Here is a 25,025-nt window from a genome sequence, read left to right as displayed (position 1 = left end):
TCGATTTTTGTAGGTGTTTTATTCTAGTCTTCTTCCTTTTGTATAAGAGGTATGTGAAAATTTGACTTTATTTTGTTGTTGATTTTTTGAGTTAAGCACACAATTAGGTACTCAATTCTTTAAAATTTCACCTTTTAGGTACTCAATTCTTTTTACTTTGCTTTTGGGTACCGAGTTAAGAATTCAAGCCAAAAAAATTAAATCAACCAAAGAATTGAGTACCTTGGGTTAAAGAATTTAGTACCCTTGGTTAAGTATGTGGGCCCCACCCGATTAAAAAATTAATATTTATAAAAAAAAAAAAAATGCTCACATTGGGGTAGCAATTTGAGGATGCTAAGGAGTTCAGAAATGCAATCACTAACTACTGTGTTAGTCAAGGGAGGGATGTGGTGTATACTAGAAATGCTTGGGATAGGATGGGTGCTAAGTGCAAATCTTTTGATAAGGGCTGCCCTTGGTACATTTGGGCTTCAAGAAAGAATGCAAATGAGACTATGGTGGTGAAAACCTTGATACCTAAGCATTCATGTGGTAGGCAGCCAAAGGTTAAAAAAATCAGGGCATCTTGGGTTGCAAAAACATATCACAACAAGTTCAAGGTGAATCCATATTTGAAATGTCAGGAAATTGTGGATACTATTTGGACTGAGTAGGGTGTGAAAATCAGCATGTGGATGGCTCTTAAGGCTAGAAGAAAGGCTCAAGAACTGATTATAGGTGAGTATGAGGAGCAGTACTCTTTGTTGCACAGGTATGCGGCTGAAATTCTTAGGTCTAATCCTAAGAACACTGTGAAGTTCAAAATGGGCCTCGGCAAATTTGAAAGAATGTATGTCTGTTTTGATGCAATCAGGAATGGTTTTTTAGCAGGATGTAGACCCTTCTTTGGGATTGATGGCTGTTTTTTAAAAGGGCCTTTTGGTGGCCAACTGTTGGTGGCTGTAGGCAGAGATGGGAACAACCAAATGTATCCCATTGCATGGGCATTAGTGGAGGTGGAAGACACTGATTCATGGTGTTGGTTTCTGGAAATTTTGGCAGATGACTTGGGCACTATTGATGGCTTTGGATACACTATCATATCTGACCAGCAAAAGGGACTTTTAAAGGCTATTTCACTTATCTTCCCTAGAGCTGAAACTAGATGTTGTGCAAGGCATGTGTACTGCAACTTCAGGACTGTCTTTGGGGGTGGGCTGCAATATAGGAAAGGATTTTGGAAGATTGCAAAGAGCACAACAGATAACGAATTTGAGGCAAACATGGAGCTCTTCTCTGAGATCAATACAAAGGCTGCCCAAGACTTGAGGAAAAGGAATTATGTGAAGTGGGTGAGAGCTTTCTTCACCCCACAATCACAATGTGATAGCATAGACAATAATATGAATGAGGTCTTTAATGCATATATATTGGCATCAAGGCATAAACCTATTATTACTATGCTTGAAGACATTAGAGAGGGATTGATGGAGAGGATGCACAAAAAAAGGGATTTCATACAAGGCAAAGACATTGCAATCTGCTCCAGAATTCAGAAGAAACTTGAGAAAGCTAAGATTGATGCAAGGGGTTGGGTTGCATATTGGGATGGTCATTTCTCATATGGAGTCAGGGAAGGGGGCACTCAAACAAGGTATGTGGTGAGCTTGCTAGAGAGGACTTGTAGCTGCAATGCTTGGCAAATTAGTGGTGTTCCTTGCCACCATGCTGTCACAGCAATTTGGAAAGCCATGGAGCAACCTGAGCATTATGTTTCCCATTGGTTCACTAAAGACACTTACCTAAAGGCTTACCAATGTCCATTAGAGCCTCTTAATGGACCAGATGAATGGCCTCAAACATCACAAGTTCCCATCATTCCCCCTATGTTGAAGAAAGTGAACCACAGACCCACTACAAAGAGAAGGCCTTCCATGGGAGAAACAGAGGGAATCAAGCTAGGCAAGAAGGGTGTTGTCCACAAATGCAGCAACTGTGGTGAAGCTGGGCACAAGAAGACAACTTGTATAAGGCCACCAAAGCAGCCTAGTCAGAGGAGCACACAAACTGGAGCACCAAGGCAGCATGTCCCAACACAAGAGTCTCAAAGTCAAAGTCAGGGAGGAAGTTCCTCAACACCAAGGCTACATGTCCCAACACAAGAGTCTCAAGCTTATGTGCCTATGCATGAAAGAGGTATTGGTGTATACACCTACCCAAATGGATTTCAGAGACAGTCATGGGTATGTAAAGCTCAATTATAGTTAAATTTCTATTTTTTTTTTCATTCAATTTCAATTTCTCATTACATTTTCAATGCTGTAGCAAACTGGAAACAAAAGGAAGCCTAATTCTGAAGCAACTACTACAACTGAAACCATTACAAGACTATGAAGGTACACCCCACACACTCAAGCTAGTAACAACAAAAATTAGAAAAAATATAACAAGGCTTTGATATGCACTTGTAATTCTCACAAATTTGTCTATGGTTTTGTGGCAGAGTTGAAGTACCAGCATCAAGGCAGAGCAGCAACCCTTCTGTTTATGGTTTTTTTATTTTTATTTTTTTTTCTACAAAATCTGGCTGTCAGCAATAATATTCTAATTACTTGCTGTTTAGTGGGTTCTATGCTGTGCATTGTAAAATTGACTGGTTAAGAGAAATTTCTAGCATATAAGCAAACAATTTTGACGTTCATTTCAATAATCAATATACTTTTCTGATGATGGGAACAGAATTGATGAATGTGCATGTACTGCCAGTCATGGCTGTAGATGCTTGAGGTACATTGTTTCTGTTTACGCTTCTTAATATGGTGCAACTCTATCGATGATTGTTATTTGTTCAATTGAGGAGCTTCGGTGGGGATTAAGAATAATGTTTATGGTGAGGCTTTTTATGTCGATGATGATGGTGACGGTGATATAGATGATCTCCATGATGATGACTTTCATCGGGATGGGGAGTCGCTACTGCAAACTGTATTCGAAATTGAGCAAACTCCATCGAGTCCAAGACATGATAGTAGACATGATAGTGAAGTCTACTATGGTGACCTTCATGATAGCACAGGAGATCCAAAAAGGAGCTGCATCAGTAGAAGGTGTAGATGCAAGGTGTAGATGCAAAACTCTGGCAGGTAAACATCAGATGTTCTTTTTAACCTTTTTAAATTTTGTTTGACTGGTGCAAAATGCAAGTGAAACTGGCTAATTTTAGCTGAACCGTCTTTTGAAATAGCTGGACAAGTATATATCATTTAGTGAAACTCTTCTAGCTATTTATTACAAGTTATCCAAGTTTCGGAAAGAAAAGGTTGCTTACAATTCTTGTTTTCAGAAGCAAAGAGCGATGCTCCAATAATTTCTCCAAGTGAGCTACCTGAAGTTGATGGCTTTATATTTGGCTTCCCAACAAGATTTCTAGAATTGAAAAAAGCATACACTGGATCGTACTCATTAGAACACATACACCATTTGTTTTCTTACCATTATTAAATCTTTATTTTTGTGCTATTATTTTGTTATATAATAAATGCTCCAGATATGTTTTCTTTGTACTTTTGAATGAAGGATAAAGATTGTGTTATTTATGCATTGAGAGTTTTCGGCTATTTTCAAGTAACATATGCTTCCTTTCTAGTTTAGATGATTATTTCTCCATTTACAAAATTGATTGCAGTTTCCATATGCTAAAGCAGAATTCCTATATATCAAGTCCAATAATGCAGTAAGGTTGAATATACAAAACTAAAAATAACTTCAAAAGCAAAGTTCCAGAAAAGGGAAAATAATTGAGCATTTTTTTTTTTATAAATATTAATTTTTTAATCGGGTGGGGCCCACATACTTAACCAAGGGTACTAAATTCTTTAACCCAAGGTACTCAATTCTTTGGTTGATTTAATTTTTTTGGCTTGAATTCTTAACTCGGTACCCAAAAGCAAAGTAAAAAGAATTGAGTACCTAAAAGGTGAAATTTTAAAGAATTGAGTACCTAATTGTGTGCTTAACTCTGATTTTTTGTAGTTTATGAATGATGCTTTTTTGAATTGATTTGAGTTTTATTATTAGGGATTAAATTGTTAGTGTGATGTTTGGACCCGACAGGCCCTTTGGGTTTCAGATGTGGGTCAGTTTGGTGGTTATGTGTTGGTTAGAGCTAGTTTAGTTCATAGGTGGGGGTGAGGGGTGGTACCCATGGTGTTAATGAAGGAGTTGCCATGAAAGAAGGTGATAAGGTGGGAAGAGATAGATTAAAGAAAAAAAAAATTACCTGTTGAAATGGTTGTAGGTATAAAGGCTCATTTTGAGAATATGGGGTAGAAAGGTGGGAATGCAAAGGTGGGATTATTTTGAGACGATGTGCCAAAGGTGGGATTATTCTTTTCAAATTTCCTATTTTAAATACTATGTGTTTCTTTTGATAAATTAATTTATTAAATAAAATTTAAAAATTGTTTAAAATATCTTAGAAAAAATTGAAGTATTTGATAAATTAAACATAATAGAAAATAACAATAATTTTTTTAAGAAAGACAGCACGGACATTTTATTAATTTAAATCAAGTTTGTGGAAACAATTCAATACAAACATACGAGGGTAGTTAATCATATCTCATTTAGAAACTAAGTGAGCTACGGTTTACACGTCGTCTAGCATGTGAAAAAGCACAATTATTAAAGAGTAAGCTATCCTAAGATTTTAAAAAAAAAAAAATTAAAAAAAAATTAAAAAAATTTAAAAAAAAAATCACATTTTTTTTATTAATTTTTTTATCTACTCTCTATGAGTAGTCCATTAAAATCAATTTTATGTAGACGAATTTATTCATTACATTACTCTATGATTTACTAAAATGATGAGAAGAACATATTATAAGAAGAGCGTAGCTTTTTTTTTTTTTTTTTTTTTTTTGTGAAGATGTATAGTTGATTATGTAATTGAATTAAAAAATATAGATCAAAAATGTAGTACTTACCTAGTTATGTTTATTGTGTATTTAATCAATAATGTATTCTTAAATTATATTCCACCAAACTTACATCATCTTATAAAAGATTATTTGTTTCCTTATTCTCCGTAGTTGATTGCATATCAACATAAGAAAGGTAAATTTTATTGCTAATTCATATTGTTGACAAAAATACACTTCCTTTTACATAACTTAAATAAAATTTTCTATTAATTCATTTTTATTAAAAAAAATTTATAATACTAAGGATACACCAGAAATTGACAAGTGTCATTGTTGGTGTGTCTTTTAGTATATATGATTGATTGATTAATTTATTAAGTTAAAAAACATGAAACAATCATTAAATATTCAAAGAAAGAATCTTTTTTACTTAATTTAAAAATTACATCGTACTTATCATTTTACAATTATGTACCTAAATGATATTGACACTAGTGAATTATTTATTATCATAAATTATTGAATACTTTGTTTTCCATTTTTAAGGTAATTATCAATTAATCATTATTGACACCAGTAAATTTATTATCATAAATTACTCAAACTATAATTAGGATTTAGTTAGTAAGTTAATTATCATTTTACCGTTACTTATTTAGATGGTATTAGTTTTTTTTTTTTTTTTTTTTTTTAATTTTTTTTTATAGCATATCCTTTAATAATTAGTGAACTACATTGTTTTATTACTTTTTTAATAGTATTAATAGTATTATTTTAGCGCCCAATTTGTTTCTCAGTCATGAAGTCCCCTAGTATATAAAAATACAACATGTCATTTACATGAAACCTTACATAAAAGAATTCTGTAATAAGAAAAACATTTGTTAAGTATGAAGAGTGATTTGGGTAAAAATACCCTAGGCCAGTTGGCCCAATCAGAGTATGCCACGTGTCACTGAAAGGGGCGCCACCTTGGACCTCTCAGGGAACGACATGTGGCAGACGGATAAAAGGACCTGGGATTGGCGGCTTTCAGGCCCAAATCCCGAGGTCTGCAAAAGCTGCGTGAGTATTCCCTAGGGCACGAAACCCTAGGGAGTGCACGTTTTTCGAGAAGCCTATAAATAGGAGATGACCTCCTCATTTATGGCTACGTGAGACATCTTGACATTCAATACGAGATACGTTTCTTTTGACACTCTTTACGAGATATACTCAGTGATTACTAATCATTATTAGAACTGTCACTCTCAAGAGAACAGTACACCCGAGCTCGGAATCCGAGCAGATAACCCTTTACATTCCGCACCTTATTCTTCAGACTTAGACTAACTTAAGCTTCGGAGGCGGACCACCGACCATTCGGTGCTCCGTTGTTTTGCAGGTACAGGCATCCAAGCGAGCATCCAGTCTTAGTGTTGTAACTCTCCCAAGGGACTCAAAAAACCCCGAAACATTTGGCGCCGTCTGTGGGGAGAGTACCTCTAAGATGGCCTCTTTGGAAACTGTACCCATTTTTATAACTAATCGGCCTCCAGAAACCAATCGGCCACTGGAGACTAATCAGCCACCAGAGACCAATCGGTCCCTGGACGAAGTGTTGGTCCAGACGGACCATGATTCAGGTGATGACGGTGACGTCGAAACTTATACTGCTAGAGATGGGTCCCTCATCTCCAGGCGCATCCGCAGCAAGGAAAAGCGGGAGCGCCCTCACTCTCAGAATGCTCCGAGCAAACCAGCCGGACATTCAAAGAAGCCGTCTGATTCTACCCATGCGGAAGGGTCAGACCCGGTAACCAGAGACGAGCTCATGAAGCTTGTGAGCACTCTCCGTGGTGAGATTAAACAACTCACCAACAAGAAGTCGGCTACTCCTGCCAAGGAACAGTCGGCCAAGAAGTCAGCCCAAATGGGCAAGAACAAATCAATCAGGGACCGACAGCCGACTCCTCATCCCAAGGACACGGCTCGGCCTCAGTTTGACCTTTCAAGACTTCGTTTCCCAGAAACGGTTGCAAGAAAAGCCATTCGGCATGTTCAGCCGAATGGTAACAAGAAAACATTCTCTGATACTCGACATTACATCGAGCAGAAGAGGAATGAGCTTTCAGAGTCGGCCTCAACGTCGACTTATCACGACAGCTCCCAGCATACCTCGTTGAGGTATCCACATTCTGTGCATGAGACTCCAATAAGCAGCCCCCTGGTTCAAGTTGGACCTCATGTCATCCAGCCGGCTCAGTACATGGCTCAGCCATTGTACCAAACGCCTGCTCAACCTTACATCCAGCCTGCTTTCTTTGGAGGACAGGCAGCATGCGGCTATCAGCCCATGGACTGGCAGCTTAGGCTGCAGCATCTTGGAGACCAACCCTCTGCTTTCTCTAAGAAAATAACCGACGCCGAATAGCCGGCCAAGGTTAAAAATGTGTTGGTAGGAACCTAGGATGGGACCACCAACCCCGAAGACCACCTGCTAGCATACACCCACCTCATGTATTTACAAGGGCTGGATGATGCCGCATGGTGTCGCTGCTTTCCAGCCACGCTGAAGGGCATAGCCCAACAGTGGTTTGGCAACTTGCCGGCTGGTTGCATTAATAGCTTCAAGACGCTTGCGTTCTTGTTTGCTTCCAACTTCTCTATGAACATCCCTGCCAAGAAAACAAGCCTTGATCTTGGCAATGTACAGCAGGGAGATAGAGAAGGCTTGCGTTCTTACGTCAGGCGGTTCAATCTGGTACGAATCCAGATCCATGGGCTATCTGACGAGGTCGCCTTCACAGACTTTTTCAAGAGTCTGAAGGACGGTTCTACCTTCAAGTATGAACTCGTCCGAAAGCAAATTTTCACTCTGTAGGGAGCGCTGCGAGAGGCGGAAGCCTATATACAGGTGACCGAGCTCTGCTCCTCCAACAAACAGTCGGACTCTAAGAGGTCTGACCGACAGAAGGAGAGTCGGCCTGCTCAGTCGGCTCCCAAGCCAGAAGAGAGCAAAAAGAAAAAGCAAGTCTGGGCCGTTGATAACTCTGATCAGCCGGCCCAGAAGAAGAAGAAAGAGTGGAAACCGTATGTCCCAAGGTACGAATTCCACAAGGATTGCTGCTCCATCTTGATGGAAATCAAGGACCGACTGACTCTTGAGAAGCCGACTCCAATGAGAGGTTCCATTGAAAATCGGAACAAAAATAAACATTGCCACTTCCATGAAGATGTCGGTCATGACACCAACGACTGCTTCAGCCTCAAGCGAGAGCTTGACCATCTGGCCGACAAAGGACAGCTAAAGTCCTATGTGAAGTCCAAAGTGACTTCAAAGGCGAATCAGGGGCAGTCCAAAAAGAAGGCTCCCCAGCCGACTGTTAGTACCGACACCGATGAAGATCCGGTATATACCATAGCAGGCGGATTCGCCGGGGGTGGCCCGACCATTCGGGGCACCAAGGATCATCTGAAAAGGATGATCCATTCTGTTGAAGAGGGAGAGGCGGCAGGCACATCCGCCTTCCCCGAGGTCATCATCACCGAACAGGACAGAGGCAAAGTCCGTCGGCCGCATGATGACCCTGTGGTCATTGAATGTAAAGTGGCCAACCAACTGGTTGGTCGAATCTTGATCGACACAGGCAGCTCCTCTGACCTCATCAGCCTCAAATGCTTGTCCAATCTCAAGTACAAGCTAGACAGCATGATGGAGGTTTATCACACCCTTGTAGGGTTTGGGGGAAGACTCGTGCACCCAGTCGGACGGATAGATTTGCCCATCCGGCTGGGGAAAAAGGGAAACGGCCGGCATATGACCATCCGTTTCCTCGTGGTTGAAGAGCTTACTGCCTACAACCTCATCTTTGGTCGACCCACTCTTAACGAGTGCAAGGCTGTCATCATTCCTGCCCTCATGCTCGTTAAATATGAGAGGGATGATGGCACAGTCGGCTCCCTTAATGGGGACCAGAAGACAGCTCGGAAGTGTTATCTCTCGGATGTCAAGCCCGCGGCCGCAGCAGCCGTCCGAGGCAAACAAACAGTCGACCTTAATGATGACAAAGACCAAGCGGCCCCACCAGCTGAGAAAAAGAGAAAAATTGATCAACTGGTGGCGGTCAAAAAAGAGAAAAAATAGCAATCACTGACCGGGGAACGGTCGGATGATCTCCGTCCCCAGCCGACTGGTGAACACATTGATATCCCTCTGGATGACGCTCGGCCAGAGCGGACTGTTAAGGTAGGGTCGGTTGCATTTGCTAAGCTAGGTGACAGTTTGCACCAGCTTCTGAAAGAATTCAAAGACACCTTTGCCTTTGAAGTAGAAGAGATGCCTGGCATAAGCCCGGATCTCGCTGTCCACAAACTAGCCGTAGATCCTAAAAAGAAGCCCATTCGGCAAAAGAAAAGAAATCACGGCGAAGAAAGAAGTCAGGCGGCAGCAGCTGAAGTTAAAAAGCTGCTGGACGCCAAGTTCATTCGGCCATGCAACTTCCCTGATTGGGTAGCTAACGTTGTGTTAGTAAAAAAGTCGAATGGTACTTGGCGGATGTGTGTTGACTACACCGACCTGAACAAGGCATGTCCGAAGGATAGTTATCCATTGCCAAAGATCGACAGTCTGGTCGATTCAACAGCCGGACATGCCCTGATGAGTTTTATGGACGCCTATTCAGGCTTCCACCAGATTCCCCTGTGGAAAAAAGATCAAGAAAAGACGGCATTCGTCACTGATCAGGGGTTGTTCTGTTATACTGTGTTGCCGTTTGGTTTGAAGAATGCGCCTGCTACTTTCCAACGAATGATTAATACGGTCTTCATTAATCAGATTGGGAGGAATGTAGAAGCATACATTGATGACATGATAGTCAAATCCAAACTACAAGTGGATCACCTCACTGATCTCCGAGAAACATTCGCCACACTCAGGCGGCACAAGGTCATGCTAAATCCAAAAAAGTGTGTCTTTGGTGTTGAGTCTGGGAAGTTTCTCGGATTCCTGATTGATCAAAGGGGAATAGAGGCCAATCCTGAGAAAATACAGGCGGTCATCAACATGCAGTCGCCCCGTACTGTGAAAGAGGTTCAAAAGCTTACAGGTTGTCTGGCGGCCCTGGGGAGATTCCTCAGTCGTTCAGGCAATAAGTGTCTCTACTTTTTCCAAGCAATCAGGAAGAAGCCTAATTTTGAATGGGGTGGTGATGCAGAGGCGGCCTTTCAAAAGTTAAAAACTCATTTGCACTCTTTGTCGAGGCTTGTTAGCCCTTTGCCCAAAGAGACGCTCTTCATGTATCTGGCCGTCTCCGATCATGCCCTCAGCGCTGTTCTCTTAGCTGAAAGAGACGGCACTCAGCTCCTAGTCTATTTCATCAGCCATGTTCTCAGGAACGCTGAGCTTTGGTACCCCATGGTTGAAAAGTTTGGTCTTGCTCTCTACATGGCCATCAAGAAATTGAAACCTTACTTCTTGGCACATGCGGTAGTGGTCTATACTGACCAGCCGATCAAGCAGCCTCTGACAACCTTGGAGTCTTCTGGACGAATGCTCAAATAGGCGATTGAAATGCAAGGATTGGAAATCACTTACGAACCCAGGAAAGCAATAAAGGGGCAAGCATTCGCCGATTTTATTGTGGAAATGACAAGGCCGGCTGCTCCGGATGATACTAGTCAGGTTTGGAAAGTGTATGTGGACGGGAGCTCCACTGCGAACGGCTGTGGTGCAGGGATTATCTGTCAGTCTCCTGAGGGGGACAAATTTGAATATGCACTACGGTTCAAGTTCCAGGTCTCTAATAATGAGGCCGAATATGAAGCCCTGCTTGCTGGCATTCGGTACTGTAAGGCAGCAGGGGCAAAGAAAATTGACGCCTGCTCAGACTCTCAATTGGTCGTACTCCAAGTCAATGGAACGTATGAGGCCACTCATCCGGCCATGATAAAATATCTGCAGGCGGTCAAGGCTGAAGTTGGGACACTTGAAGAATTTACACTAAGTCAAGTTCCCAGGTCTTCTAACAATCAGGCGGATGCCTTGTCCAAGCTATCATCATCCGCCTCTTGTGAAACGCCTCGGTCAGTCTTCTGGGAGGTCATGGAAAAAAGGAGTATCTCTGAAGAAGACCCCACTGGAGTTCTTGACCGAAGCTCAACCTGGATGGACAGCATCCGGACTTACCTTACAGACGGCAAGCTCCCTGACTCACCACAGGAGGCGGCTGTTTTGAAAAAACGAGCGGCTAACTTCGAGTTGCGACAAGGAGAACTCTTCAGGGCTGGTTTTCTGAAGCCTCTGTTGAAGTGTGTTACCCCTGAGAAGGGTAAGGAAGTCCTCGAAGAGTTGCATGCAGGATTCTGCGCCTCCCATATAGGGGGCAGATCCCTTGCTGCCAAAGCCAGGCGGCTTTACTTCTGGCCTACACTGGAGTCGGATGCAATGGAGTTGGTGAAAAAATGTGACAAATGTCAAAAATTTGGCAAGCTCATTCATCGTCCGGCTATAGACCTGTCGGCCATCCACAACTTAATACCCTTTGCTAAATGGGGCATGGACATTCTAGGGCCATATACAGCCGCACCAGGCGGCAAGCGCTACATATTGGTGGCTGTGGATTACTTTACTAAGTGGGTAGAGGCGGAGGCGGTCAAAAACATTAAAACAAAAGATGTCATTTCTTTCATCTGGAGGAACATAATCACTCGTTTCGGGGTACCCATGTCTATGGTTTTTGACAATGGTCCTCAATTTGAAACGCCTCAACTCAAGACTTGGCTGGGAGACCAAGGGATCTCTAGTTTTTTTGCATCAGTCGGCCGGCCTCAAGCAAACGGCCAGGTCGAGACCTTTAACAAGTTAATCTCAGACGGAATTAAAAAGAAAATTGAACGGGCTGGTGGCCTTTGGGCGGATGAATTACCACACGTCCTCTAGTCCATCAGGACGACTGCTAAAGGGGCAACTGGAGAGACCCCATTCTTTATGGTGTATGGTGCAGAAGCTGTCTTGCCCATTGAACACTATGAGCCGACTCTTCGAATCATGTTGTATGATGAGGAGGCAAATTGGGAGGCCATGCGTCTAGCATTGGACTCACTACCAGAGCGCAGGGGCAATGCTGCCTTGCGCCATGAGATATACCGTCTGAGAATAACTCGGGCTTACAATAAAAGAGTACACAAGCGTCCTCTCAAAGTAGGGGACTTTGTGCTACGAAAAATGGAAGCAGTCGGTAGGGCGAATGAGCAGGGAAAGCTAACCCCAAATTGGGAAGGCCCCTACCGAATCTATGAGGAAATAAGAGACGGCACCTACCGCCTCGAAGAACCAGACGACAGGCAGCTGCCCAGAACTTGGAATGTAGACAACTTGAAAAAGTACTACTTCTAAGTACGAATGTAAATGCTTCAATTTTGTTATCTCAAAGATTTGTTAATGAGAATATGCTTCCCTTTTTCAAACTTTTATTTTTAGCACCGTCTGTACCAGCTACAGACGGTCAATATGTTTGAAAGGCGTCTGTCTCAACAGCAGACGACCCAAACCCTTTGAAGGAGCCAATTGTTTTAAACAGTCGTTCCTACGAAATTTTATTAAGTTTATACCAACATTTACTTAATCAATTACGAGGCCTAAGGCCAGATAAATATAAAAAGAGACTGAATGGTCACAGTCTGCTCCAACATGAGTATGACCGTCTGCTCCAACATGAGTCAGATAACCGGCGGCGCCCATTTCGGTGAATTCGTCGAGGAGAAGCATCTCCCATTTGGGTGGCACATTGCTCTACGAATATACAAGCGGCCCAACCGAATGCTAAGGCAGCACTCGCAGTCGTTTGTTTTAATCGAAAGTGAAATCTAAAAGGCCAAAATTTTCTATCTGTTCTAGCACAGTTCGGAAATGGTCACTGTTTCATAAGTAGAGGCTAACCGAGGCATAAAGCCGGATGCGCCTGTTTTAGCTCAGGGGTAAAACAGGCGGAATTTTATAAAAATGCGTTAAGTTAACTACTTAGCACTTATTTGAGGCTACCAGCCGGATGCCGCCTGATCCTTACCTATGGGGCAAGACAGGCGGACGAATTATTTTAACAAAAATAAGTTAAGTCCCAGACTTAACACTTTAATCTCAATGAGGCCAATGGCCGGATGCGCCTGTTTTTGCCTATGGGGCAGAACAGGCGGGGATTTTTCCTTAGCATAACAGCTAAGTTGGAAATTTGCGTTCTGTTCGAGCCAATGGCCGAATGAACACTTATTTTTGCCAAATTCTGGATGGACGTCTGCCGCGTGGTTTGGGGCAATCACCATAGTGATTGATTGACTTAGAAACCATGAATACTCTTATAAGTATCAATAATTTCCAAGTCAATCAATCTCATAAACCGAAACCACTCGACATCCGTCCAGGGGCAAGAACATTCGCATGGTATACAGGTTATAATACTTAGCCAAAAAACATGCAAAAATTTCAAACAATTCAAAGGGCAGAATGAAAAACTTCAGCCAAATGGCCGAATGATTCAAATTAAAAATGACCAATCGCCACCAGACGATTGGTTAAATTGTTACCTGGCAAAGCCAGGGAAATTGTCAAATTACCCGACCCCTCGGTCGGTAAAGATACATAAATACTCGGCACACAGGCCGGAAAAGCAAGTACATGGCCATTCGCCCGCAGAAACAGAAAATAAAAAGCTTAAGTGATCAGGGGAGAGCCTCTTCATTGGCAGCCGACCTGTTGTCCTTCGGCTGCTCTTCATCATCTTTCTCTCGCTCCTCCGCCTGATCTCCCTCCTCCTCCCCAGAGGACGACTCCTCAGAAGAGTCGGACCCAGAGCCTTCAGCAGCCTCGGCCTCAGCATTAGCCTTGGAAGCTTCTTCCATCTCCTCAAGGAGGCGATCGTCGAGAGCTTTGCTGAGCTCATCAAACTTGGACTTCCAAATCTGATAGTCCGAGCCTGGCTGAACAGCCGCCCAAGTGTCCCGCATGATGATCTCATTGTCCCTGATCATTTGTTTGACCAGTTCAGATCTCTCTTGCTCGGCACGGGACTCGAACTTGGTCCTCAGCTGGAGCTCCTGGTTGGTGAGTTTATGCTCCAGGCGGCTCACTCTATTCTGGGCCCTTTCGGCCTCATCCTTGGCATCCTGAAGGGGCTCGAGCTCTGCCTTAAGGGATTTGATCTCCTACTTGAGGTTGGAGACCTGAAGGCGGGCCGAGTCCAGATCCTTCTTCACCTGCAGATTGGCCTCCGACTGCGAATACATCATATCAAGCCTCAGAAATTCATTCTGAGCAATATCAAATTGAGCCCTATCCAAGGCGGACTCGGCCTGAGCCTTAACAGCTTTTACCTCTTTGGACTTCTCCTTGAGGGGTTTTCCGAGCCCTTGGACGCGCAGCATGGCCTGCAAAAAGAAGCCGGATGGTTAAGAACCAGGCGGATAAAAGAAAGAGACGAATGTAAAAGTGATTCAAGGCTAAGTCTACCTCACAAAGATTCCCTAGAATACTATCAAGGTCTAGGGTGCCGACTCCTCTGACGGATGCTTTATCATCCGGATCAATCGCCCTCAGCATGGACTTGGCCATTTGAACTAGAGTCGGCCTCTGTATGGGAACTACAAGAAGAAAAAGTTAGAAAAGTACTCAAGTTTGGATAACTTGTAGAAAAGAAAGGGAGGACGAATGGTCTTTACCGTCGCCTTCATCCACCTCCTCTTCCCCCAGAACCCTCTTCTGACCGGTAGAAGAGGCGGGCTTTTTCCCCAAAAGCCTCTGCTTACCGAAAGAAGAAGGGGGCTTTCCTCCCAGAAACCTCTTCTCACCAGCAGGGGCGTCTGAGGGCCTCTTGGGTTTATGAGCAACGTGTTTCCGGCCGCCCTTGCCGGATGCGCTCACATCACCCGCCCTAGTCTTTTGGAGCTTAGGGTCGGATGGTTTGGACAGGGATTTGGAGGAAGTACCCTGTGTCATTGAAAACAAAACAAAGGTCAGTAAACATTCGGCAAAGGATAAGCATTAATCAGAAAAATGCTAAGTACAAAATCTCACCCCTGGGGTACCGGCTGGTTGCTGCTCTTCAACCCTTGTGGTGGCTTCCGCCCTGTTAAGGACGTTTGATCTGTATCTGGCAGCAGATACAACCGGCTTCCTGGAGGCCGAGAGTTTCTCCATCGCTTTGTCTGCAAAAAAGAATCAAGTGTTCATCACATTTAACCAGTGAAGACAAGCAAAATAAATACGACATATTAAACAGACGGCCGACTACCTCTCGGCATCTCAGTACTTAGCCCACAAGCGGCCAAGAACGTCCCTTCCTCAAACCATTTTTACAAAGGGATATAGCATTGAGGGGTGACTTCCTTGTCCCCCTCATCATTCGTCTTCACAGACACGGTGAACAAACCCGCGTCCATGATCTCCTCCTTTGCTCGTCTAGGAAGAGCTGGCAATGCACTCCTGCCTGCTAGGAGAGGTGGATCCTTGTTCTACCTGTTATACTTTTGGTTCAGGCGGCGGTCGGCAGTTTTGACTATGTAGAACTTAGTTCTCCAGTCTTTCCACTTGTTCTCTTTGCCGACAGCCATCATGTACCCCTTGCAAGTAGTCAAGGTGTACCAGCCCTCGCCACCCCTAGCAGGCGCCCTGCTAAGATAATGCATGTGGGCGAATGCTTCAAAGCTCGCCTCCACTTCCAGCATCTTGCAGGCGGCAACGTACCCCAGAATATTGATCCATGAATTGGGTACGAGTTGCCAGATACCAAGTTGGTATCCATCCAAAATCCTCTCCACGGCCGGGTGGAGAGGGAAGCGCAAGCCAGCCTGAAAGGCCGCCTCATAACAACCGAATGCTCGGTCTTCATAGCTGGCCATACTCGGCCAAGTAATGGTGTCGTCCTTATTGGGGACGCACAAAGTGAAGCCATGGCCCAGAACAACCTTACGCTTAAAACTTGTAAGGCCGTTTGCCATGGTGTTCCGCCTGCTCTGCGGAACATGATGATAGTAGGGGGCTTTCTCCAAGCGCCTGGAAGCGCTCGGCTCGGCCCAGGATTCCCCCCTCTCAACTGCCAAGGACTCCCTGGCAGCGTCTATTCTGGTCCTTGCCTCCCCTGAAGAGGCGGAGGCATTATCTGAAGAAGATGACGAGGCCGACTCGTAATCAGAACTGTCATCAGAGCTAAGGGACTGCCGACTGGTGCCAGCAGGGTCCTCCCTTAGACTCTCTTCCGGCGCCTGTTCAGAAGGCCCGGCTGCATAGGTTTCATCTGCCTCCTCCAGTATCCTATCACTAGGAGTACCGCTTGAAGAGGGCAAATGGTAATAAGTAGGGGTAGGAGGAAGATAAGAAGGGCTATCAGGGTGTTCCGACACCTCACTTCGAGGCACCCTCATTGAGCCGTCAGAATAAAGAGTTGAACCATTCGACCGGAAAAAAGATCCATCGGAGTTGGGTTTTCTTGCTGTTCTTTTTGTTCTGGCCATCGTGTCCTGCACAGACGCGAAACCAGTCGGATTCGGAGAAGTTCGCAAAGCACAGTCGCTGGTCAAGCAGTCGGCACTGCAAGTTCTAGATTCAGCCGTCCCCGGTGACCGGCTGATCACTATCCTATACTGTGCCGCATGCAAATTGGGAAACCATTTTTTCGAAAACAAAGAAAAAATGAGAAATAAAAGAAGAAACAGGCGTTACCTTTAGAAGAAGGGTGAAGAGACGCTTGGTTAGCTGAGAACTGTCGGACAGCGGGCCGAGTGTCGGATGCTTGAGAACTAAGAAACACTTAGGGAATTTTGAGATTCTTAAAGTCAAAAGTCAGAGATTCTCCAAAGATTCGCAAAGGTGTAAAAGATTCGGGGGGTGAAAACTTTCTATTTATAGAAGGGTTAAAAACCCTAAAACTTTCCCTCCACAGTAACTATTCAAAATCCGACCAGTCGGATGCTGACACCTGTCACAGGCAACACGTGGCAAGCGCGTGTCACCTGTGAGGGGCAAATGATTTGGGTAAAAATACCCTAGGCCAGTTGGCCCAATCAGAGTCCGCCACGTGTCACTGAAAGGGGCGCCACCTTGGACCTCTCAGGGAACGACATGTGGCAGACGGAAAAAAGGACCTGGGATTAGCGGCTTTCAGGCCCAAATCCCGAGGTCTGCAAAAGCTGCGTGAGTATTCCCTAGGGCACGAAACCCTAAGGAGTGCACGTTTTTCGAGAAGCCTATAAATAGGAGATGACCTCCTCATTTATGGCTACGTGAGACATCTTGACATTCAATACGAGATACGTTTCTTTTGACACTCTTTACGAGATATACTCAGTGATTACTAATCATTGTTAGAACTGTCACTCTCAAGAGAACAGTACACCTGAGCTCGGAATCCGAGCAGATAACCCTTTACATTCCGCACCTTATTCTTCGGACTTAGACTAACTTAAGCTTCGGAGGCGGACCACCGACCATTCGGTGCTCCGTTGTTTTGCAGGTACAGGCATCCAAGCGAGCATCCAGTCTTAGTGTTGTAACTCTCCCAAGGGACTCAAAAAACCCCGAAACAAAGAGCTCGATGAACTTCTTGCTTGTGGGTTCTAGCTCATCCTGACCTAAAAATCATCCAGCCGCAGGGTTGCGGAGATTTACAAGCATTGTCGTCGTTGTTTAATGTAAAAATGCTCATAAAGCAATACAAAACCTAGTCCTCGTAGAATGACTCCTAATTGTACTCTCTTTTTGAAGGCAAAGGTAGGAAATCCCGTTCTACAAGCAAAGGTTGAACGCGATTCACCCCCCCCCTCTCGTGGTGTGTTGTGAGGATCACCTGCCTCCGAAAAATGGTGAAGATGATGGGCCCAAATTAATATAAATGGTTATATACTTTGTAGTGTACTGTAATGTCACATAATGTTGTTTAGCTCAATGTTATGTGCTTGTCATTGTTGTTGGAGGTTTTAGGTTCGACTCTTTGAAAAGGTCTTTATTTTTTATTTTATGGCATTTACTTTTCCTTTAACATTTGAGACAATTTAGTTGCTCATTTTTGGAATATATTTGATTTTTGTATTCAACAAATATATTGTATCAATCTAGTAGTGAAATAAAACTTAATTGTGTACATTCAACTAATACTCAAATCTTATTTTGAAAGAAATTTGTACGTTCAAAATATACTAAAATTTTATTTTGAAAAGAAATTTACGTTCAAATAATTCAAACAAGGTGGAGGTGCGGTATATAAGACCTCAGATCAAATTGCATTTATATATCATATTCTCTCGTGAATCTCCTACACCAAATAATTGTTTTATAAAGTTAAGAATTTTATCTATATTAAATATTTTTGTTTTGAAACAATGAATTAAAGGAGGGCCTAATCATATCTTAATTGCACATGACCTCCGTAATAATGATTGAGATGATCCTACCCACCATGGGTTGTTGTTAGAGAAATTGAGATCGGAACTAGTGACGTGGTGTATGTCCAAGGGCTAGTAAAATTCTTAATCTTATGCTTTTTGTTCTTTCGTGCTTTGTATTTATTGGGTCATGTATTAGTTGTCTATGGGGTATAGTTAAAATATCTATGTTTTTGACATGATGTTGCCGATGTTGCTACTAAATATAATTTAACCATGTTGTAGTGAGTTATGGGCTATAGATCCATTTTACTTCATATATATGTTTGTGACTTGATATTGCTACCAAATATAATTGGGTCATGTTGTAGTGGGTTATGGGCTATAGATCCAATTTGCTCCATATGTTTGTGACTTGATATTGCTACCAAAATTAATTTGGCCATGTTGTAGTGGGTATGGAGTGTGAACTATAGATTCAATTTACTCCATATGTTTGTCACATGATATTACTACTAAATGTAATAGGGCCATGATATAGTGGGTTATGGGCTAAAGTTCCAAATTATTCCAAATGTTTGTGACATGATAATACTAAAAAATACAGTTACACCATGTTTTACAAAGTAATGGGATAGAGATCCAAATTACTCAATATGTTTGTGACATGACTTTGCTACCAAATATAATTGGGTCGTGTTGTGGTAGGTTATGGGGTAGAGATCCAATTACCTTATGTGTTTGTGACAAATTACGTTTATTTGAAGCTAATTCCACTCTAAAAAATTTTCCCTAAATAATTGAGTGCTACTGGTTTCTGTAATCACATAATGATGAACTGATATACAAGTAGTATGCCAATTTGTTGAACCAAACTTTGATCCCATATAAAGGAAGTCGAGGTGAAAATGTGCAGACTCTTTCACATATGGGCTACTAACATATATAGGTGTTGATCTAGCTAATTTGTTGCTCATGCCTGAACACTATATCTTGACAACAGTCCACACCATTCGGTAACAGGGAATTCAGAACAGTGATAAGGTTGTGGCGTATATCACCAAATTGTGTGAGCTGATATAAATGACTACCGTCGAACTACGCTTGTTTTAGTGTAATGTTGTTTTGTAAGCTTTATTTAAACCGGATCTCTTAACTTTAGTGTCTGAATTTTGTGGGATTTATTGAGTACTTTTGCGGGCTTAACTGAGTACTGGTGGAACATCATAGTTGTTAGTTTGTATGTAATTAGTTAAGTTGGCTAGTGTGTATGTAATAAAGTAAGTGAGAGTGGGATAAAATCATAGTTATTAAAATCGGGATTCTACCATGAATTGGTGAGCAAGGTAGAGTTGAATCGTTAGAATCAAATCGTAGAATCGTACGATTCATAAATTAAAATTAAAAATTTGGGCTTCAAAATACAAACATAAAATAGTTTTAGAAGTAAATTCACACACCCATATATGAAATATTACACTATAAAGCCATAATATTGGTACGCATTCTTAATCACGAGAGTATGAGACAATTTTTATTAAATTATGAAAAAAATAATGTTGTTGACTCCTAAAATTGCTTCCCTAAATAAAAAATACAATGATAATAGAATATCAAATGTCAATTTAGTTCATTTCAAAGAGATAGTTAATTAAAGAATGATAACTACAAAAAAACTTATGTTATAAAAGTGTTTTTTTTATAAGCCCAAAGTTGAGTGCATAACACTCATGAATATATTCTTTTGCCCACAAAATTAAAAGATTGGATAGAAATTTAATAGTTCTTTAATTTGGTACTTTGTTAGCTTAATTACGATTTATATTGAATAATAAATAAATCATTGACTAGAGTTAAGCTCAACTATAACACCCTTACATTCTTTAGGCTATTATATAAAATATAAATGACATAGTTATGAGACAAATTTTATAAAGAAGTAGACTTCGAGAGCTTTTGAAAAATATATTATAAGCCTAATTCCGATTTCACAAGCAAAAGTTACGGGTTTTGGAAAATCAGACTTTTTGTGCGATAGGAATCGTTAAAATTGGTGTAGAATTGTGGAATCGATCCGATTCTAGAGATTTTAAGAGAAATTCTACCAGAAAGCAATTCTATCGATGATTTAAATCATTTGAATTGGGATCGTAGAATTGTACGATTCTAAGAACTGAATTGCAATTAAATAATATTGGATAAAATCTTTTGTTTAATGATGTCCACATGCTTGATTAGAAATTTTAGAATAATCGCAGTGATGAAACTATAGCTTGAGTATTCCATTTATGTTATCTATTTCACTTATGTTTAGTAGTAATGACTCTAAGGTATGGTGTATACATTTTGTCAAGAAATGATCAAGTTTATGTTGGTAACATTATTGAAAGATAATAATGTAAACAAATATGTATATGGACCTAGTCAATACAATTCACAGCTGACCACTACCAGCCCTCCTCCCCCGCCAGCGGCTGACGACCAGCACACGAGCCCATTCCCGTTTTCCTGTGCCGACAGTTTCACCCACGACAGTCCACCCCTCCATTTTTCCTATTTCTGCTTTTCCCACGCAAAATGACCCCCCTCCCTCGTCCTCACCCCTGAATTGACCAACCCTCCCCTTCAATTTGGCTTCAAGTGAACCAAGAAATGTAATTAGCAATCCTCTAGCACTTCTTTCATGTATGCAGAGCTTTTCCTTTGAACAATACTTATTTTCAATAAGATACTCGGCACATGCTATGAAATCAGTGAAAGTGTTCAGCTTCTTCATTAATTTTCCATTCTCGTATCATTTCCTACCCATTTCTCCACCACGTATATGTAAATCTGCCAAGAAATATAACCCAACGGATTTGTTTTTGATTAGAGTATTAGGGAGCGCAACCATATCTGCTTGACTTAGCCTCGTGTTTGGACCGATTCTAGTACAGGGAAAGGGGGGAGGGTGGAGGACGGGAATGGGGTCGCGTGTGTTGGGGGAAAGAGAGGGGGTGGGTTATACCGACGCCGGGGGAGTTGGTCGCCGGCCATTACGAGGGGAGGGGGTTGGGATTTTTTTTTTTATTTTTTATTTTTTATCTTTTTTAATTATTTAATTGTCAATTGATTTTTTTAATAATTAATCAAAAAATAAATCTTAATTACTTTTTTTAAAAAAAAGAACCAACCACATAATGACATGTGTCATATTTTACTTTAATAACCGGTTACCTTTTAATCTAACAGGTTTTGACTCATTTTAAGAAGATATCTTCTAAAGTTGACTTATTTTGAGTTAATCGAAAGGTGGATTTATTTTGAGCTAACCACATAAAGGTTGTCTTATTTTGAGTTAATCGAAAGGTTGATTCATTTTATTTGTTTTTTAAATAATTCTTGTTGGGGACCACTTTATTTTTTAACATTGAAGAGACAATTGATCTTTGTAATTGCATGCATGGATACGAATGGGTCATTGTGTTCTCAACTTATGACAACTCCAATACTCCATGCATGCCTCAACTTATGACAACTCCAATACTTCATACATGCTAGGCCGTTTATGAGATTTCGGGGGCCCATGGGCAAAAGAATAAACCGGGGCCCGATAGTATGTAAATTTTTTTGTTGATATTGGATAGAATTTTTTTTTTTGTTTTTTTTTTTTTTTGTGTTTACATACTTTGATATGAACTCAATGTATAAAATAATCTTATAATAATTAAACTCAACGTAAAAATACTATTTTTACATCGGTATGGAATGTAAAAAAAATTTATAAATGGTGGTCGAACCATTGACCATAGAGAACATTTATGGTCATTAACTTATCCTTACCACCAGGCCACTAAGATACTTATGTTGACAATTGCATCTATAAATTTAATATAACTGTCTCTTATACTTAAGGCTGGAAAATGGGGCCCTATCTGTCCATGGGCCCTAGGTGCCCCGGCTCAGCAACGGGCCGCATGCATGCAAAGTATTTTTATTTACAATAAACTTATATTCATCCACATAAATAAGTATTGTATGCAAAGTATTTTAATTTTGTAACATTTATAAATTCAAGTGTTGTTAATTTTTTGTACAGAATTATGAAGAATTATAATTTAAATAAAAAATATGTTCATATTTGTACACTATATGTATAGAAGTTGGTCCAAAATTATCATAATACTCGAGCATTTCTCCACTATTTTACAAAGTTACAATGGTGTTAAAATAATTTGTTATTTTTTTAATTGTATTTAATTACAATGGAGGATAATTATGGAGGTTTCATAAATTTATTAAACTCGTTGAATACTCTTAATGATCTCCAAAATCTCTCTAACCTACATAATTATCCACCTAATCCACCTCAAAATGACTCCCAAATTACACAACCTACATCTCAAAACCCACCAAATTTCCCTCCTTATCTATATCCAAATTACTAACATTATATCGTGCAATGGTGGATCTTGAAAATTTTTCTTTTGGAAGTCGATCAAAACTAAACTTGTTACATATATAAACAATTATAGAACTCATAAACAAATATGAATATCAGGTTAACATTTCCATAAATATACACAAAGTACACCACATAATTTATCACATGAAAAATTCAAAATTGGAAACATCAATATATTAAAGAAGAAGAAGAAGAAGAAGAAGAAGAACATTATGCATAACATAAAAGCACTAAAATTTACCTATGGAGCCTTGATAGTTGATACAATGGCACAATGCGAAAGTACTACTGCTCGTTTTCCCAAATCTCAATAGCCAAATTGATGATAATTAAAATTTTCAAGATTTACTTGGTTACTTCCTACTGGTACCTAGGTTATATTAAATAAAAGGAAAGTTTTAATTTTGGTACCTTGAAAATGGACCCTGTTGAATTTTCGTACCCATTTAAAACTTTTTTTTTTACTTTGGTCCCCATCAAAGTATAAAATTATAGGTTTTGATACCTCCGTCCATGTTCCGTTAACTTTTTTGTTAGTAGGGCCCACTATCTAATTATTTAATAATTTAATTTATTAAAAAAAAAGAAACTTCAAAAAAAAAACCAACAAGCTACAACCACCCATCCCCTCTCCCCGTCAGCCACCCGGTGCCCAAATATTCCCCCGACGCCGATGAGCCCACCTCCTCCCTTTCCCTCCTCCGATTTCAGCCGCAACAGTTGCAAAAGCACTGCACACCACCGCACAGTTGCAGCTTCCCACCAAAACAACAATCGTTCGCCGAAAACAACCCCCTCCCGTGGTCACCGGCCTCCTCCCTTCCTGAAACAACCACCATCCCCTTTTTTCCACCCCCAAAACCCTAAAACCCACTTGAAACAACCAGAAAAAAAAACCCATTTAGGGTTTTTAAACAACCCAGAAAACGAGTGGTTTTCTAGGTTGTTTCAAGTGGGTTTTGCGCCATTGTGGGGATGTTTTAGGTGGGTTTTGCTAGTGCGTGTTGCAGGGGGTAATTTTGGTGGTGGTGATGTGATGGAGCGACGAATTGGAGGTGCTGGTTGTGCGAATTGGAGGTGCTGGTGGTGCAGATTAGAGGTGTTGGTGCTCAAAATGGTGGTTGCTGTGGTGCAAATTGGAGGTGCTGGTGGTTAATTTGGCAGCTAACAGTGGTTGCAGTCATGGTGGCGAGGTGAGGTGGCTGCGTGCTTGGTTGCTACCGGCTTGAAGGTGGCTAAGGGGTGGCTGGAAGGTGGCTAAGGGGTGGCTGGAAGATGACAGGACCCACTAACGAAAAAGTTAACGAAACATGGATGGAGGCGCCAAAACCTATAATTTTACACTTTGATGGGTACCAAAGTATGTAAAAAAAAAAATTTTAAACGAGTACGAAAATTCAACTGGGTCCATTTTTGAGGTACCAAAATTAAAATTTTCCTAAATAAAATTAGGAAAAAAAAAAAAATTAGCCACTAGGGAATCTAGGAGATAGAGTAGTTAGGAAGTCAATAATGGGGAGTAGCATTACACGGTAAAAGCAATTACACTATTAAAGATAATTTGGGCATACATGTATTTCTTGTACTAGGCTATTTCTAATACCCATCCTATAACACTATTTTATTTTTTTTGCTAGTACCAGGGGTCAGGCCCTTGATGGCCCCCCTTGAATATCCGCCATCCGGATATGGCTCAATACAAAATGCCTAGATTGAAGGTTTGCGTGGTAGTCCTGTGGTTAGTTCCCATGAGAAACAAAGAGAAACTAGCAAAGGATCTCAACCCACAACTCTAGTGTATGAGACTGGTTCTTCAGAAGTGTCTGTGTACTTTACTCAACATGGATTGGAGAACATTACTCTGAATGATGATCAAAATGATAATGATGTACGCATGGAGGCGCCAACAATGGACTCTAGAGGAGCAAAAGTGTGTTCACATGACATTTCAAGTTGGTTCACATGTGGAAAATTCTCAAAGATTGTCTAAAAGAACAAAACCAACCCGAAGGAATAAATTCTACTTCTTCTAATAGATCATCATCTGATGAGGATTCAAGCATTGACTTAGAAGCTAAAGTTAATCCTATGGGTACAAAGAAGGCATAAAAAATAGCAAAAGGAAAGAAATAAGAGCAAGATAAAGATCCCTTTGAGAGTAAATGGAAATTCATCAAGACAGTCAAGTCGAGAAAATTACAATTATGAAGGAATTTAGGGAAGGTTTAGGGGCTAGTGTAAGCTAAACAAGAGAAAATTAAGGTGAAAGAGTTGGAATTACTATTCAGGGACACTTCTAGCATGACTCAACAACAATCACTCGTTCATGA

At 41.2% G+C, this 25,025-nt stretch overlaps 1 protein-coding gene across 1 annotated transcript; it reads left to right on the top strand.

Moving 5' to 3' along the window:
* Positions 1-677: 677 nt before the first annotated feature.
* On the top strand, positions 678-2,376 carry LOC145580971 (uncharacterized). The gene is made up of 2 exons (XM_081638050.1): positions 678-2,225; positions 2,308-2,376. The coding sequence occupies exons 1-2, from the start codon at positions 678-680 to the stop codon at positions 2,374-2,376; spliced, it is 1,617 nt and encodes a 538-aa protein (XP_081494176.1).
* The last annotated feature ends 22,649 nt before the right edge of the window (positions 2,377-25,025 follow it).

This window comes from Chenopodium album, chromosome 15, assembly GCF_948465745.1.
Source record: "Chenopodium album chromosome 15, dcCheAlbu1.1, whole genome shotgun sequence".
Classification (NCBI taxonomy): domain Eukaryota; kingdom Viridiplantae; phylum Streptophyta; class Magnoliopsida; order Caryophyllales; family Amaranthaceae; genus Chenopodium; species Chenopodium album.
This window is presented reverse-complemented; position numbering and strand designations above follow the sequence as displayed.

Coding starts and splice junctions, on each gene's coding strand:
- LOC145580971 (XM_081638050.1), top strand. CDS start 678: ATGGCTCTTAAGGCTAGAAGAAAGGCTCAAGAACTGATTATAGGTGAG. Junction 2,226..2,307: donor GATTTCAGAGACAGTCATGG/GTATGTAAAGCT, acceptor TCAATGCTGTAG/CAAACTGGAAACAAAAGGAA.